We start from the raw sequence: 17,894 nt of genomic DNA on the forward strand, positions 1-17,894 counted from the left end.
AGCCTACTGCCAAATGAATAGCATTCATGCCAAGGCAGGGTATTTTTTAGAGATGCATGCCAAATTGTCCACGGTTTATATTCACCTCACTTCCTCTAGAGTTCACCTTGCAGAAACATGAAAGAGTTTGGAATTACAAATCAAGGGAATGAAGGCAGTATTTTAAAATATTACCTGCATAAACATTTTTTTAAACAAAAAGATTGTTTTCATTATTTGTAGAAGGCACTCTCATAAAATTCTGATAGTTATTTTTTGGATTTCATTAAGTTGTACTTATTTAAAGTCTGCCTTTGTTTCATGGCATTGAAAGAAATCCATGACTTCATTGTTTTTAAACATACTGCGGTGATTGCATATTTGCCTCAGGTTTTGTTTCTCCAGCAATCGCTTAATACTATCATAAATTGTATCACCAGCAAACTTAAGGCACAATTCTATTAAAGTGCATTTCCGTATACTGCTATATTCTCTTGTTAAAAAAAAAAAAAACCTGTCATGTAGTTGATATCTCAGAGGTGAAACTTCAGTCACACTAAATTCTATTAATGGGATTGGTGGGGAGGTTTATGTTTCTTCTTCCCCTCTTTTGAGCTTCATTTCTATTCCTCTTCTAGCACCACCATCACCTCTACCATCATCATCTTTTTCTTCTTCCTCATCTCATCAATAAACCCTTGCTTTAAGCCATTTATTTACAGATGTTATTTTCATTTTCTTTACTGTTTCTTTGTAAAGTCAGAATGAATTATTCTGTTTTCTCATAGATGAGAAAATTTAGGCCTCCCAAAAGGTAAAGTAAGCTGCCCAAGATCCAGACATAGCTGGAATTCAAACCCTAGTTTAGTTCCAACTCCAAAATGATGGCTCTTCTGCCCCATGCCACCCTGAGCTCAGCAATGAGAACAGCATGTCATCCGAAAGAGCCTTTTGTCTACTGCTACAGATCTCTCAGCCCAAAAGGAGAAAGCCTGAATTAATGTGCAATAATCAGCTTCAGATTTGGATGAATGGTGATGGCTTACCCAGTTCTTCTTTTTCTTTTTCTTGGAGTCAGCATCGTTACCACTGCCAATGCTGGAATGGCTTGTGGCACTGTTGATACTAGAAACACTTTCAGAGGAATGCTGTCTTCTGATGCGGAGATCTAGCAACAGATAGAGAGTATCACATTCACTCATGTAGACTTTTAATCTGAGCAAATATAATTTTAGGCTTCTTAAGAGAAAATCATTTAATAAGTGTTAACATGACTTTGCATCTATCATTTCAATACAGTTTTGGTTTTATAAGTTTAATAAAGTATAACCATGTTTACTTTAATTAGCTGGGTTGTCTGTATTAAGATTCAATGACAATATCTCATACTAGTCTGTAGTATTGGTAGTTTAATGAATTCTGAGTTCTGTCCAAATATAAAATGCTATGTCAGTGACTTTTATTGACTACCTGGAACAAAACAGAGCTTTGAAATGATTTATTCCAAATGGTGTAAATGGAAACTCATAATTGCATGAGAATTAATTGTGTCTTTTTAATATTGTGCTTTGAATAAAGAAACTGAAGCCAGATATATTAACTTTCCATTTCACAGAATCATGCTATGTGAGAGCCAAAATCTTAGAAGTCATTTAAGCACATCTTCTCACAGATGAGGAAAATTAAAGTACAAAGATAATGGGACCAATGTCAAATAGCCAGTGAGGGGAAACCCCTCCAGAAAGAATCTGGACAGACTGGGTTGGTGAGTAAGCAGGAAACAGATTTGAGCCTATGTAATTCTTCCAAAGTATCACTAGTGTGTAAGCATAGCTTTGAACAGTAGTAACAGTAACAATAACAATAGCAGATAATATTAGTTAGCTTTTAATATGTGCTTACTCTATTCCAAGAGTATATAACTTTATTTTTAAAGGAAATCACTGACATGATCTTAACTACTAAACATAATTTTCCTAGAGTCACATAGTTAAAAAACAGTGGAACCAACCTGATACCTAACTGATTTTAACGTCTACTGTAACTAATTGCCATATAATATAGTTTCTTGATAATTCTAAAAAGCACTAAGTGCTTCTTTAGTTACACAAAATATTTTGAAGAGGATGAGAGTTGATATTTAATCACTTTCTGAAGGTACCTTCACTTACTTCATATATACAATTTTACTTTATTTAGTTATTAAAACTTATATAGCTATTAAAATTATAATTTAAATATTTCCCCCTTAGAATATACTGCACAATAGTGGAGACACCAAGAATTTATAAAATTATTTTAAGGTTAAATCTGCTTTTAGAGCTTTCTATTACTATATTTAATTACCATCAGTGCAAATTAGTCAAGCAAAAAACAGAACTTATATCAAATATCACCATATAGCTATTAAAAAAATTCTAACAGGGCCTCCCCTGGTGGCACAGGCGGTTGAGCTCAGCGCTGCAAAGCTGTCCACAGTCTCTGCAGCACCAGTTCAATCCCAGCCGGCGGCCAGCAAGGGTCCCACATGGCGCAGCAGATCTCTCCTGTCATGCCCGCTGCTCCCCTCAGCAGCGCATTTTGTCAGTCTGCTTGTTCTGTTCCCCACTCTGTCCCTGGTCAATCCTCTCACCCTCCCATGCATCTGGCCTATACCCCAGTTCTTGTATAAACAAATAAATAAATTTTTAAAAAATAAATAAATAAAAATATTCTAACAAATGAATACCAATAATCTGAATGATCGGAGAAACTTATTTTGAAAGTATATATTTGAGTTTGTACCATCCTTTGTACCACCACTGCCCTAGTTCAAACAAATAACATCCAATGTTCTATGCTAAAAAACTATGGATATTTTGGTGGTGGGTGTGGTATGGGAACAACATCTGAAGAGGTATAAACTTATATACCTAACTCATATAAAGTATTATAAAACAATATTGTCTCAATAAAAAAGCTAGAGAAAAAATAAAATAGAATAAAAATAAGTAAAAAAACAACAAAAAAATTATCACCCTCACTTACCTCCTAGACAGCATGAACAGCTGTCTAATAATCTTAAAACTATTCTACAAAGAAGTCGACAAAGAAATCTTTTTAAAAGAAATACTTCATGATCGCTCCCTTATGTAATGCTTTTCAAAACATTTCCATTCTAAGAAGAACAGGGAAAAAACTCATTTCTTAAGTGTGGCTTAAAATCACTTAGTAAATCTGGTCAGTACTTATCTCTGCTACCTTGTTCTACTTATTTTCGTCTTTGCTCATTATCTTCTTTTTATTGGTTTCATTGAGATACTAATCTATTTTCTTTCTCAAGACCCTTCTACAATGCTCCTATCTCAATATTTATAATGGTTTGATAACTATTCCTGACCCCCCTTAAAATGCTGCCATCTGGGAAAAAGCATTCCTGACTAAGCGACTTCCAGCAGGCTCCCTGGTATCCTTACTTTCTCTGGCAACTAATCTTAGGCATTTTAGAACTTACAACTATTTTGTTGTGCCCTCTCAGCTGCACCATTGATCACAAAAATCATTTATTTCCCACTCTCTCATAAAAATCATTTATTTCCCACTCTCTCTCATATTATGGTTATTTTGTTTACCATACTATATCCAGGGTCTTGCAAAGAGTAAGACATGTAGTAGGCAATCAATAAGCATTTGCTGAATAAATTTACTCTTATTATTTGTTCAATACAGCTATGCTTGCCTAACATTCTTAAAAATATGTATTATTGATGGCAAAATAATATATGTTATACCATATTGCACTTGGTAGAGGTCAAGGAAAAACTATGTTAATGTATAGAGGTAGTAACTTAAAAAAAAGCACACTTTGAAAAATAAAGGTAAAACTGCCATCAGCTTTACCTTTCAAGCTTACAAAAACAATGTCTTTTTGCTCTAATTATTTCATATATAATATGGGTAATACTATGTGTGCACATATATATCATAAATTCTTTCATTGCAGCGGATTGTGAACCCTTGAATACAGAGAATTTTGAAATGGAATTTTGTATTTCAAGATCTAATAGAGTATCTAGTAAATAGGAGGTGCTTAAATAATGTTTATAAATCAAAGGATAAATGCATTATATTAGATTATTATTACTTATCAGCCCTTGCTAATAAAATTTATGTGTAAATACAGAGAAAACTGAAGGCTATATTAATAAAATATATGTGAGTTTGCTATGGTTTCACCTATCTACAAATGTGTTGCTATCTTCCAACTAATTATTTTAAGATTATATGCTAAATATTTACCTGTCATAAATATTTCAAAGGTTTCAAAAACCAAATTTCAATATGATTTCAGAAAACAAATTTGTAGCTACCTAATCACCTTAATAATGATGAAAAGATATATAATTAGTCCAATTGGCTCTTTATTTTCTCCAGGTACTATCAATAGTCAATATAATAAAGATGAGTTTATGTTCAGTAAATTTATCATTAAGTTTTAATATTACAGAAACAATCTGAATACTGTGTTAACAGTTATGCTTTATAACTTTTTATTAGTTTTAAATCTTGGAAACTTATCTTTTTTACTTTTTTAACAACTTGAATTTAGTTGTTATCATTTTATTCATTTTGGGCATCCCTCCCATATTTATGAGCAAAGGAATTCCTATTTTTCAATACCAGTAGATATACTAAGTTACCTATTGCCTAACATAAAAGGGATATTTCCAGAAAGTTTTACTTCAGTGATTTGTACTGCGTGAAAGGATTAAGCCTTTAAAAATCCCTTCTGGACCTATTTATGACATGAAGATTTAGAACATAAGCTGCTTTATTATGGCTCTAAGATAAGCTTTAAATATGCAGTAATTTTCCATGCGGCATATAAATCAAATCCCCCACAAAGAAAGTTTCTAAATTCTTAAAAGAAGTAGCCCCAAGAGAATTAGTTTGTCTTTTAACTTAATAATATTTCACTTTGTATAATTTTTCATCTAAAATTTAAATCCAAGTATTAAATATATATTATTCTTGTCTACGAAATTTAAGTAAGCCCCTTCTATGTGCAAGGCATCGTCATTGACTTTAGGATTAAAAAAAAAAAACCTTTATCATGGATCATGAAAGGCAGACTTTAAGGCACCAAATTATAACAAAAATTTTGATACAGGAAGCATAGTTATTTCTAGAAACATATCACAAGAGGACTCCTTTACTATCAAGGAGGCATATTTCAGGTTTTCAAGATGTTTTTATGCTGAACAAAGAGGACAAATTGTTCCAAATAGAATAAATAGAATATATAAAGAACTTTTGAAGAACTGGATAAAATTCAGAGTAGTTGAAGTATGTGATGTGACAAAAGGGAAAGATAAACACTCTAGAAGAGTGTCTGGCATATATCGGCAATCTAGAGGTATATTTTCAAAGAATGAATTGGGGGGGGCCAGGAAATAGGTCAAGATAAAGGGTTTCCACTTCATCCGCAAGGCAATGGGATACCTTCGATACAAGTTGGTATACCACTGCTCTGGTTTCAAGATAAAGAATGGTGCAAAGTGGTTAAGATGAATAGGAGAAAACTATTCAGGAGTCTATGGTCACAGTTTTAGGGAGAGATAGTAATGGTGATAGTAGGATCAGAGAAAAAAGGACAGATTCAAGAGACATCCAAAGAGTAGAATTAATAGGGCCTGGTTAATGGAGTTAGAAGAGGAATTATCAGTAACACCTACACTGAGGTTCTGTGACAAAATAGCGGTACCATTTACTGAGGCAAGGGGCAGTGAAAGCAAAGAAAGTTTAAGAGTTAAGATTAGATTAATTTTGGAGATGCTGAGTTTAAGATGACATACTTCAACAAAGATATTCTGTAGCTGGATCTGTAACTCAAGAGATGAACCTAGTTTACAAAAATAGATTTGACAGTTACCAACACACAAATGGTAGTCACAACCAGAGTACCAGATAAGTTTTTATAGAATTTTAGATAAGAAGAGAATCACATAAAAATATCAAAACCTAGGACTGGGTTTTAAAAATTGACACAAGCAAGCAAACCTTACAAAATAAATTTTGAAAGAGAATACAAAGGAGCAGAAGAAAACCTAAGAATGAGCATTGAAAAAAAAAAAAAAGAGGGCCTCTCCTGGTGGTGCAGCAGTTGAGCGCTGGGCTGCGAAGTTGCCCGTAGCCTTTGCAGCGCCGGTTCGATCCCCAGCGGCTGGCGAGGGTCCTACATGGCGCCAGACCTCTCCTGCTGCTCCCGCTGCTCCCCTCAGCAGTGTATTTCATCAGAATAGTCTGCCTGTTCTGTTCCCTGATCTGTCTCTGGTGAATTCTCTCACCCTCCCGCAGTTCTGACTGTACCCAGTGCTTGTATAAATAAAAATAAATAAATCTTCAAAAAAAATTAAAAAAAAAGAGTGCTTCAAGATGGAATGGACATCAGTATCAAATTCTGTTTCCATGTCAAATACAATTAGAATTCTAACTGTAATGCAGGATTTAGTGCCATGTAAGTCATTATTGATTCTACTGAAAACAGTTTTGGTGGAGTGATGGGAAGAAAAGCTACACTCCAATGAACTGAAGGTTAAATGGCAGCTGAAGATACTGAAAAACTCCACAAAGATTTTCCAGATAGATCTTGAAATGAAAAGAGAGATGATAGGACATTTAGGAAAGACTTTTTAAATTGGTAAAGAGTTGTGCATATGAAATGCTACTGAAAAGACAGAACATGAATAAGTATAACATATATAAGGGGAAAATAACACAGAGCTTTAATACAGAGCATTTCTTCAGTGGCAAACAAAGAGGTAGAGTAGGGGCAGAAAGGATTATGTTATCATAGTCACAATAAAAAGCTGACCAACTTTTAGTTTATTTCTTATTGCTTTTCAAATTCCCTACAGAGAGCACACCTTTTTTATTACCCTCACTAGGAATGAACTGCTTTCCCATACCCACTACTTGGTATTTCACCCTACTGATTATTTTTGCACATAGATACTGACTTTCATACTTCTTGATGTGTTTGTTTTGCTGGAAGTCAGATATGTATGTTAACCAGCCTCCATATCCCCACTTTCACCAAATCAAGTTGAGAGAAATGTGTGTTCAACTATAGAAGCAAATTCCTTAAGGTCAATTTAAAAATTATTTTATATTTGAATTTTATAATGAAAGCAATCATTCTTAAATTTGAGGATTCTATCATATCAATACCCACTTACTCATTAAAACACTATGCATTAAGTAAAAGTAGATTTCCTCTAATTAATAACAAAACAGATGCTATGATATTTGCCAATGGTTCTAAACATACCTTTAGGAGGGTGATCTGGACCATTCAGTGCTCCCTGAATGGCGGCCTGAGCTGCAGAGTTCTGTGCCTTTAGCATTTCAATGGTTTCTCTCAGTTCTATAAGTTCAGACTCCTGTAGAACAAACAGAATTTAGGAGCTTTAATACCTAGAGAGAAAAACAAAATGTTCCTCCTTGTTCCTTTCATAATTCATTATCAAATGGATTTTTTTTTTATATAGTGTTAACCTGTTGGGAGACTGCAATTCTTAGTTGACCAAGTCTAGTATATAACAGCTTCTTGCTAGTTAAATGAAAAAGAGAATTTTTTCATAAGTTTCTTAGTTAACCTCTAATAAAAATGATTAGAACAGTCTCTATTCTGGGGACTCCTTGGCGGAGCAAGGGGTTAAGACGCAACCTATGAAGCTACCTGTAGCCACTGAAGCACGAGTTCGAGCTCCAGGCAGGGAGCTACCCACATGGCACAGCCGACCTCTCCTGGCTCTCCCCTCAGCAGCAATTTCAGTCAATCAGTCTGTTCTGTTTCCTACTATCTTTGGTGAATCCTCTTACCCCCTGCACCTCTGGCCTGTACCCCAGTTCTTGTATACGTAAATAAATCTTATTCCTTTGTGAGGGTGGCCAGTATAAAGTACCAGTCTAACCAGTATAAAGTAAAGCAAGATATCACATTGTTAATTTCAAATACCAAACTAATACTACCTATGATAGATATCCGTACTGCACTTATTACACCCTCTTGAATTTACTGACAAATGGTAACCCTGAATTATATCAAATGAGTGACTTCAGATTTTGTTTCATTTACTGTGTAGCTGGGAATTAATTCTTTATATTCACATATAAAACCTGAAACTTGGGCATCCCCGGTGGCGCAGCAGGTTGAGCACAGCACTGTGAAGACATCCACAGCTTCTGCAGCGCCAGTTTGATTCCAGGCCAGCCAAGGAGATTCCCACATGGAGCGGCAGACCTCTCCTGTCTCGCCTGCTGCTCCCCTCAACAGTGTACTTCAGTCCTTCTGCCTGTTCTGCTCCCTGCTCTGTCTCTGGTGAATTCTCTCACCCTCTTGTCCCTCTGGCCTGTACCCCAATGCTTGTATAAATAATAAAAATCTTCAAAAGAAAAAACTGAGGGCCTCCCCTGATGGTGCAGTGGTTGAGCGCTGGGCTGCGAAGCTACCCGCGGCCTCTGCAGCGCTGGTTCAATCCCCGGCCGCAGACGAGGGTCCCACATGGTGCGCAGACCTCTCCTGCCGCCCACCGCTCCCCTCAGCAGTGTACTTCGGTCCTCCTGCCTGCTCTGCTCCCCGCTCTGGCTCTGGTGAATTCTCTCACCCTCCCGCGCTTCTGACTGTACCCAGTGCTTGTTAAATAAATAAATCTTTAAAAAAAAAAAAGAAAAAGAAAAAACTGAAACTCATCCCTACCTCACTGTTAATAAATGTCATTTTATAAAATTCTGCTGGCATATCAAGGTTATTTTAGATTCTGTTACTTTTCATCCACTAAAATCCTTAGTATGGATGCCCAATTTCACTAAATCAATAGCACCACAGGAATTTTATAAAGTAGAAATATATGTAATATAGAACCCTTAAATGATAGTCGATTTACAAAAAAAAATAATTTAAAATCATTAAAAGATGGTTTGTAAAACATATATTTTCTTAATTAAATTTAGGGTTATTTTAAGATATGTACCAATGAAACTTATTGTTTCATTTTCACAGATAAGTGAAATTAAGAATTATTTTACTGGAAATAATGATGGACTATGAGAAAGAGAAGAACACCAATAAAAAGGAGGCTGTGCAGCTTCAACATAGACAATATTTCCATCAGAAACTTAAAATGAAAGAATATTCTTTTTGTAGTGACGACAGTCCTAAAAATTAGAATCCTTGCCAGCTTTAAGGGGGAGGAATCCTCCATAATGTATTTGTCATTCATCATTTTCTCTAGTATCTTTGGCAGGTAGCCAAAGAATCGGATTTGCGTTCTTTAATTCATGGTACAGTTTATCTCCACTCAAAGTCTCCTAGAATATGTGGGGGAAAGGATCACCTATAATGACCTTTGCAGGAAACTTCATACACAAGAATTTGTAATACCTATTCTAATTTTAACACTGAAAAAACAAAAACAGATGATGCTAATTTAAATGATATTCAAGTTTGGAATACCTGGCATCTTCTATAACTATTTTTATTGGATATCTGACATATTCCTGTTAGAAGATAGTTAGACATTATTTTTTAAACAAACCCTCTTCAAGATTTTTGACATCCTTTAAGTCAAAGGATTTCATACTTAAAAAAAAAAAAATCTCTTGCAACCTCTTAAATTCATAGATGGTTTCAAATACTTGGCTAATTTCATTTGCATTTAGTTGTCACAAAGGAAAAGATCATGTTTGTGGAAATTTTCCAATGTCATGACACAAAATTCAGATTCAATTTATCATGATTTCTCAATCTAAGTTCTATGTATATTTTATCCTTTGGCCAAATAGTAATAGATAGGTTTACTAGAACTTAATGTACTTACCATTTAAAAGAATCACCCAAGAGATAAAATATTTACTGGAAAGAAATTCATTCTGCATTTACAGGAAATATATTAAGAACAGGATATTTATAGTGCATACTTAAAAAGTAACATATTTTAAATAGCAACTTCGCAACATATAGATCAGGATGCACATTAAATTTTAATAGAATCAGATTTCATTCCTTGAATTTAAAAATCAATAATGTCTAAACTGTGGATCAAAAATCTGCTAAGATATTTAGATTTAGGTTTAAAAAAGGAAAAGGGGCCTCCCCTGGTGGTGCAGCAGTTGAGAGCTGGGCTGCAAAGCTGCCTGCAGCCTCTGCAGCACCGGTTCAATCCCTGGCCGCCAGCGAAGGTCCTACATGGCTCACAGACCTCTCCTGCCGTGCCCGCTGCTCCCCTCAGCAGTGTATTTTGAAAGAATGGTATGCCTGTTCTGTTCCCTGATATGTCTCTGGTGAATTCTCTCACCGTCCCGCGCTTTTGACTGTACCCATTGCTTGTATAAATAAATAAATAAATCTTTAAAAAAATAAAAAAGGAAAAGGAAAATGAGATCTCATGTACACTTAGCTTAATTTTATAAATGAGTTGACTTATTTCAAAGCTAAAACTTTAATCTTTTCTAGAGAAATTTCTTCCATAAACTATTTTAAAAGATTAGAAGTAGAATGTTCAGAGGATATTGCTTTTTTTTCAAGAAATTTAAAATGAGACTAATGATACTTCCTTAAAATTAAGTATCTTTTAAAAACAACTGATGTTAGCAGGTTAGTTGTTATTCACTGTGGCACAATATACCCAGAGGGATAATAGCTAGGCAAGAAATATATTCCTTATATAAATTGGGAAAATCATCTCTATGAAAAATTAGCTTAGCCAAACTCACATTTGTAGTTCTTTAGAACTTTGTAAGTGTAAACACGCACCTATAATATATTCCATTAACTATTAACTATTTAACTATCTTTCAAATTAAAGATAGTTAAATTCTGTATTGACATAACCTATGTAAACTTCAACTATCTCTCCATGGGTACAAAAATTCCTTCCTTCTGATATCAGTTAAGGAGATCCATTTTCACTCTGTCATTCCAGCTAGAACCATCTCTTTTTCTGAGCCTTTCCATTTGATTTTCCCCTTTGCATAAAATATCCTCCCTCACCTTTGAAGGTCATGGTGGAAGGTCTTCATACAATTGAAACCTCTTAGTTTTCCTCTCAGGAGAAAAAATATGAAAAGGCCCCTTTCTGTACTTCTGGAATATTTAGTGCATTAAGCATATTCAGTTGTTGAAGGATTCATCATTTTACTTGATTTATGATGTCATAAATATTGGGATGATTTTATTCAAATGTTCTGGTTGGTCTGTGTTTGAAAGGTCTTTCTTTCCTTCAAAGAATGATGAAAAATATCATCCCTACCATGCACATTTTTTTATTAAGAGGGTATTTGATCATCTAGGACCCTATATGAAAAATATCAATAATTTTATCATTCATTATAAACAAAGTCTAAAATGACAACATCAGTGGAATCAAGTCCTTCAGGAGGCAATAGTAAGGTAACAACAAAAATTTTTTTCTTTTTTTTAATCTTTTCTAAGACCATTATGTAGTTCAATATAAAGCATCTTAAAACAAAAACTTGACTGAGATAAAAATCTTACTATCAGTAGTGTATTACTAATACACAACACAGTATTGTTAACTACAGCCACCACACTGTCCATCACATTCCCAGGACTTATTTTTATATTTGAAAGTTGCAAAAGAATAAATCATGAAAGTTCTTATCACAGAAGAAAAATTGTTCAGTATGTGGGATGATATGGATGTTAATGAAACTTATGGTAGTAATTTCACTATATATATATATATACACACATATATGCATATCAAATAACTATGCTGTATATATAAAACTAGTACCATGGTATATATCAATTATATCTAACAAAGAATGTTTTATTTCTACTCTTCCTTTTTTCCTTTTGTAATTGTAATTAACTGTTCCCATTTATATTAAGCAATATTTTTATTAGTTTTCAATTAATTGCAATATTGCCTCCAAGTAGAACTATGCATTACTTTTTTTTTTGTTTTTGCCATGATGCAAACAGACCAGGAATATGATTAGAAATAAGTTGCAGAGATAACTACTATAAAATTTTTTGATAATCTGAAATATTTTCCTATAGTCTCTTTATTTTGAAGGTGACATAATAGAAGATACTTAAGGTTTGAGAATTAGTACTGTCATCAGAAAAAAACTGAGAAGTGAATGTGCTATGAAGACCAAATTTGAAGCCTACTCCTCTAGTTCAGTAGTTTTCAATTTCTGACCCTCCTTATTAGATATCAAAGAGAAGACTGGGGATGGGGGGTAACTCTGTAAATATTCTTGGGGATAAGATGATCAAATGGCATTTTCTTGGTATTTCCCACCTTTTAAAAGTGGTATTTTAAGACCTGAGAATCAAACTAAAAATTTATTTTACCTACAATGTGCCATTCAAGATAATGATGCCCTATAACATTTGCTGTCCATGTAAGATAAGATTCCGGGTTTCCAAGAAAGTTTCTTAGGTAAAAGAAACTGGATGGGGGCCTCCCTGATGGTGCAAGGGGTTAAGTCTCAGCACTATGAAGCTACTGGCAAGCACTGCAACATGAGTTTGATTCCCAGCCAGGGAGCTGACCCACATGGTGCAGCAGACCTCTCCCACTGCTCCCCTCAGCAGTCAATCTGCCTATTCTGCTCCCTACTCTGTCTCTGCTGAATCCTTTCACCACCCTCACCACCTTCTTCCCCCACAGCTCTGACCTATACCCCAGCTCTTGTATGCATAAATAAATAAAATATGACTTTTTTTTAAAAGGAAGAAATTGTATGGAGATTGTTTTTTAATTGTTTTGTACATGTCTCTGAGGCTAAACAAGTTATCAAAATCAGACTTTCTCAAGATCAGATTTGAAATGCTTCAAAATAAATGATCAAATATTGTGTCACAATACCAGCCTTGCTTGGTATTTCTTCTAACCTATTTTCTTAACTATATCTGGCCTCTTTTCAAATTTCCTCTGAATAAGTCATATTGAGAATCCCACAAACATGGCAGCAAATCTTATCAACCAGTTTGACCTTCCAGGCAAGGCTCTTAAAATTTTCCAGTAAGCTGGTGTTTTGCTTTCTCACATTAACTATCATTTCTTTCTTTTTTTTTTTAAGATTTATTTATTTATGCAGCAAGATCTGGGGTACAGGCCAGAGATGCGGAGGGTGAAAGGATCCACCAGAGATAGAGTGGGGAGCAGAACAGGCAGACTGAATGAAATACACTGCTGAGTGAGCAGCAAGCGAGACAGGAGAGGTCTCCTGCGCCATGTGGGTTGTTCCCTGGCTGCCCGGGGATCGAACTTGTGCTGCAGTGGCTGTTGATTGCTTCATAGTGCGGTGCTTAACCCCTTGCGCTACCAGGGAGGCCCTGACTATCATTTCTTATACTATCTAGTTCAGCTTCTTTGAATACAACCCACTTCCCATCCCTTTACACTTGCCTTGAAATACTTAATTTTCAGGGCCTCCCTGGTGGTGCAAGGAGTTAAACACAGCACTGTGAAGCAATCTGCAGCCTCTGTAGTATGAGTTCAATCCCTGGCTGGCCAGGGAGCTACCCACATGGCGCAGCAAACCTCTCCTGTCTCACCCGCTGCTCCCCTCAGCAGTGTCTTTCTGTCAGTCTGCCTGTTATAAATTCAAATTCTAGTTCAAGTAATTTGAAGATTGTGATTTCTAATATTATCTTATGCTCTGAAGGCTAATGGGAATATTTTCGGACTTGAGTGATAAATATTTTAAACCCCCCCAGAGCACAAGTACCTGATTATCCAGAACTGGGAGGAATTCATATAAAGACTTTATTCAATTTAACTTCTAGTGTCTGTTTTATCTATTTCCAAAGATTGGACTTCAAATTTTCTCATTTTTAAAGTTTAGGTTTCATTTCATGTAGTCACCCAGAAAAGTAGTTTTATATAGTGAAGAATGAGCAAAACCTACACTTTATTGTAAGCATAAGGACTGACATCTGAGCTCCATCACTCACAAAAAAGATGTTCCCCTGTCATGCTGTGATCTTCTAACAAGACTGAGCTAGTATACCTTGATTATATTCTAATTGCCCTTGGCATAACTATTGTAAGAATTTTATCTGAAAGTTTACTATTTATCAATAAGCATAACTTCAATAAATTTGCAAGGATTTAGCAGTAGTTCTGCAAAAATTTCATTCTGAAAATGCGGATTTCCCATCTTGATGACCTGCTGTCTTTCTGCAGTCTTTCTCATTTGACATCCTATGAGAAAATAAAGCCCTGAATAATAATTTGAATGATAACCTTCTTGATTCTGATGAGGATGGCACATGGCTAGTACCCTTCCAGATGGAGACAAAAGTTATTTCATTGCATATAGTATATACCTCAAACCATTAATTCTCTCATATAATTTTATTGGCAAAGTGCTAGTAAAGGAACAAGAAGTGCTGGTATAGGGAATTTTTCTGGGAAAAATACTTGTTCAAACTATGTCACTGTCACAATATGTTGCACTTCAGGTAAGTATGGACATGGCTTCATTACTGGAAATTATATTAACTTTTTTCTATCCATGGTAAGTTAGTGTCAAAAGCCTGTGAGTGATTCCTTGTTCTCAAAGACCAGAGTCCTTGATTCCTTTCTAACCTTAGCTCCATCTTTCCCCCACCACATGTTTATTTTTTTTTCAACCTCTCCAATAATTTATCTTATTGCTGCTCATGCTTACAGTGTTCCTTCCTCTAGGATGTACAGTTCCCCATTTTCCCTGAATGAAACCTTTCATCCTCTCAGATGCCGAAGAGGCTCCTGTGTATCACCTCCGCTATGAAGATGTGGAGTTGCTTGTTATGTCTTTAATCATACTCCAAATTATATGCTGCCTGTGTTATTCATATATGGCTTTCCTTTCTTATCAGACAATAAGTAATAAAAACAGTGCCCTTGCACACAAAATTTGCAAAAGAATCAATGTAATTTGGCATCTGGAAATAGGAAATATTTTAGGATATTATTTAAGGGAGAGATTTTTGTTGATAAACCAACTACAATTTGATGTACTTTTCAGGCTATTAATGCCATGCAATTGTTGACAATCATACTCTGAAGCTAGAAGAAGCTAGATTAGAATTTGAGTCCTTGTTTTACAATTTTTTAAATTTGTGACTAAGAAGATATAACCACTTTGGCCTTTGATTCTTCATGTGTTAGCATTCTATCTTACTTCCCAATTGCCTCATTCTCAGCTTTAAAGTTTTCGGTGTGTGTTTTTTTTTTTTAATATTTTATTTATTTATTTTTGTATAGAAGAACTGGGGTATAGGTCAGAGGTGTGGGGGGTGAGAGGATTCACCAGAGACAGAGTGGAGAGCAGAGAAGGCAGATTTACTGAACTACATTGCTAAGGGAAGCAGTGGGTGAAACAGGGGAGGTCTGCTGTGCCATGTGTGGGATTAGGATTCAGGCCTTCCGGTAATAGCACTAAACTTAATCCCTAAACCACCATGGAGGCCCAAATTTTCAATGGTTTACTCTCCACCTGAAATCCTGTATGTTTTAACTATATTTATATAATCTAATAATGACTAGAAATTCTATTTTATTTTATATTATCTATTGCATCTATTTTACATTATCTATTGTATAAACTAGGATATAAATAGTGTATACACACACACACTGTGACTTGTTCACTGCTGGAATGGCAATAACAGAACAGTATCTCACACACTGTAGAAATTTAATATTACTTTGAGGAAAAGCTAAATGGACAAATGAACACTGCACTCCAGAAACAGAGTTTGAAAACCTCTGTTCTATTTTCTCTAAGCTTTTTCCTAACATTGTTGGATCGCTGGAGAGCAATACACCCTTTTATCTCAATTCCCTGAAGAAATGACTTTACTGAAATATGATTAAATGTTATGCCCTCAGCTTTTAGAGAATTGTCTATTTGAACAGCGATTTTGTCTTTTGTTATTTCATGACCTCAATTTCAGAAACTACAATAAATATGTCCTTGAATTCAGTGCTAAAAAAGTTTGTCTCTTCCATCTAAATTATTCTCTTCTGGTTGAACAATGAGAACTTAACACATTAAGCCACCTACCTAAGCTTTTGCTTCCTTGGCATTCAGTTCAGCTCAGCATTATGTAGTAGTAATTACATGGGCTCAGGCATACTGTTATGTACATTCTTCTACTGCTCGTCACAGATTCTATCATTGAATTCTACCATATCCTACTGCAATTAATTTTATAAAATTCTCAAAACCACTTTGGAAACAGGCAAGCTATAAATGTCATTCCACTAACAATGGTTTCCTGCAATATACCTGGAATGAGGGCAGTGAAGAACTTGGTTTATTTTACAACTTGTTTATGAACTTGTTTATGAAAAAAGGAAAAAAAATGAAAGGTAATATTTGTTAATTATCTGCAGCATGTGACATCATTATAGTATCTCACTTACTCCTCATAGTTATTCTGCTAGGTAATTATAAACCGTATTTCTAAAGCGAAAATTTGAGGTTCAGAAAAGGAAGTTTCCACAGCTCTCAAGAGACATTACCAGATTTATACTCCAGCCTCATGAGCTTGAGTGTATCTCCTTTCCCACTGGGCTGCCCTAAAATGCCTTATAATCCCACCTGCTGAGTTCTCAGATTACACAGTGGAGAGGTAAGGTGATCACCCTGAAAAGATTAAGATAAAATTTATGTACTCAAAAAAACATTTGTTTTCTTCTCTTCCAGAACAGGTTTTTTTTTTTTTCAATTTTATTTTTTAAAGCTTTATTTAATTATTTATTTGTTTATTTATTTATTTATGCAAGCACTTGGTACAGCCAGAAGTGCAGGAGGGTTAGAGAATTCACCAGAGCCAGAGCGGGTAACAGAACAGGCAGACTGACGAAATACACTGCTGAGGGGAGCAGCAGGCAGCAGGAGAGGTCTGTGCACCATGTGGGACCCTCGCCCAGCAGCCAGGGATCAAACCAGCGCTGCAGAGGCTGTGGGCAGCCCAGCGCTCAACTGCTGCACCACCAGGGGAGGCCCCCAGAACAGGTTTTAAAGGGATGGATAGTGCTACCTTTTTTTTTTTTTTTCCATGGGCTAGAGAAATCTATGAAATAGGAGAATGGAAGATAAGGGGAAATAGACTATAGTTCGCTAATCATACCAGGAAATCATAGTTAAATTTGATTTTCCCTTTATTTCTCCCTTGATTTAATTGAGCTTTTCACATTTTTTTAACTTAAAAAATGTAAAATGACAACATCGTTAATATTTGCTAGTTCTTTAAAACTAATGACATAGGTCACAGGACTAAACATCACAATTGAAACCTTTTCTATGAAAAGATAGGAACGAATTCTGAAAATACCCACAACTTTTTTAGACTATGGACTTTTTTAGACTAATTGTTGTTGAGAATTAGATGAACACTCAGGACTTCTGTTCATAGTATGCACATACTCAGTTTTTACAAATATTTCTGTACAATTTTGCATACTTCCTCTGTCTCTTACACCCATACAAAGACTTTTATTAGAGTCACCAAGCCAGTAACAGGGAGCTACGCTACTGGTCCTCATAGGAAAAGTGCCCTGATCCTTTCAAGGCACCAAGGACCTTTTTGATACACCTGCCCTTCAAAGTCCTTACAACATAAATTGCTTTATTTAAAAGACCTAATTCCAGCTGTCAAGTAATCCTTGTTATGTAAAAAGTCTGGACAATTGTCCCTTGCCCCATAGATGCTGTAACTGAAAGCCCCTTGATTTACAGAGTCTTATCACCTACTTCAGGCCTTGGGTAGCTCAGTCTACAGTCATGGCAAATAGCTGGGATTAGACCAGGCATTTGTGAAAATTCTTGTGTCAGTGTAATTCTTGTCAACTGCATAACAAATATTCCAACTCTTCTCCTGTAAAATTGCATCCCTTAAC

General features: G+C 35.3%; 1 protein-coding gene across 3 annotated transcripts in view; it reads right to left on the bottom strand.

Moving 5' to 3' along the window:
- Nucleotides 1-17,894, bottom strand: part of NAV3 (neuron navigator 3) — a gene marked incomplete at both ends in the record, with an annotated part of 285,289 nt that overhangs the window by 31,598 nt on the left and 235,797 nt on the right. For 2 of the 3 annotated variants that reach the window (XM_084254828.1, XM_084254827.1), the window contains 3 exons: nucleotides 86-106; nucleotides 1,026-1,147; nucleotides 7,289-7,400. In XM_084254828.1, coding sequence (XP_084110954.1) covers nucleotides 86-106; nucleotides 1,026-1,147; nucleotides 7,289-7,400 — 255 coding nt within the window. The remainder of the gene's footprint in view (nucleotides 1-85; nucleotides 107-1,025; nucleotides 1,148-7,288; nucleotides 7,401-17,894) is intronic. The other variant, XM_084254829.1, reaches the window with a different exon arrangement.

Source organism: Talpa europaea, assembly GCF_964194135.1.
Source record: "Talpa europaea genome assembly, chromosome: 15".
Taxonomy (NCBI): domain Eukaryota; kingdom Metazoa; phylum Chordata; class Mammalia; order Eulipotyphla; family Talpidae; genus Talpa; species Talpa europaea.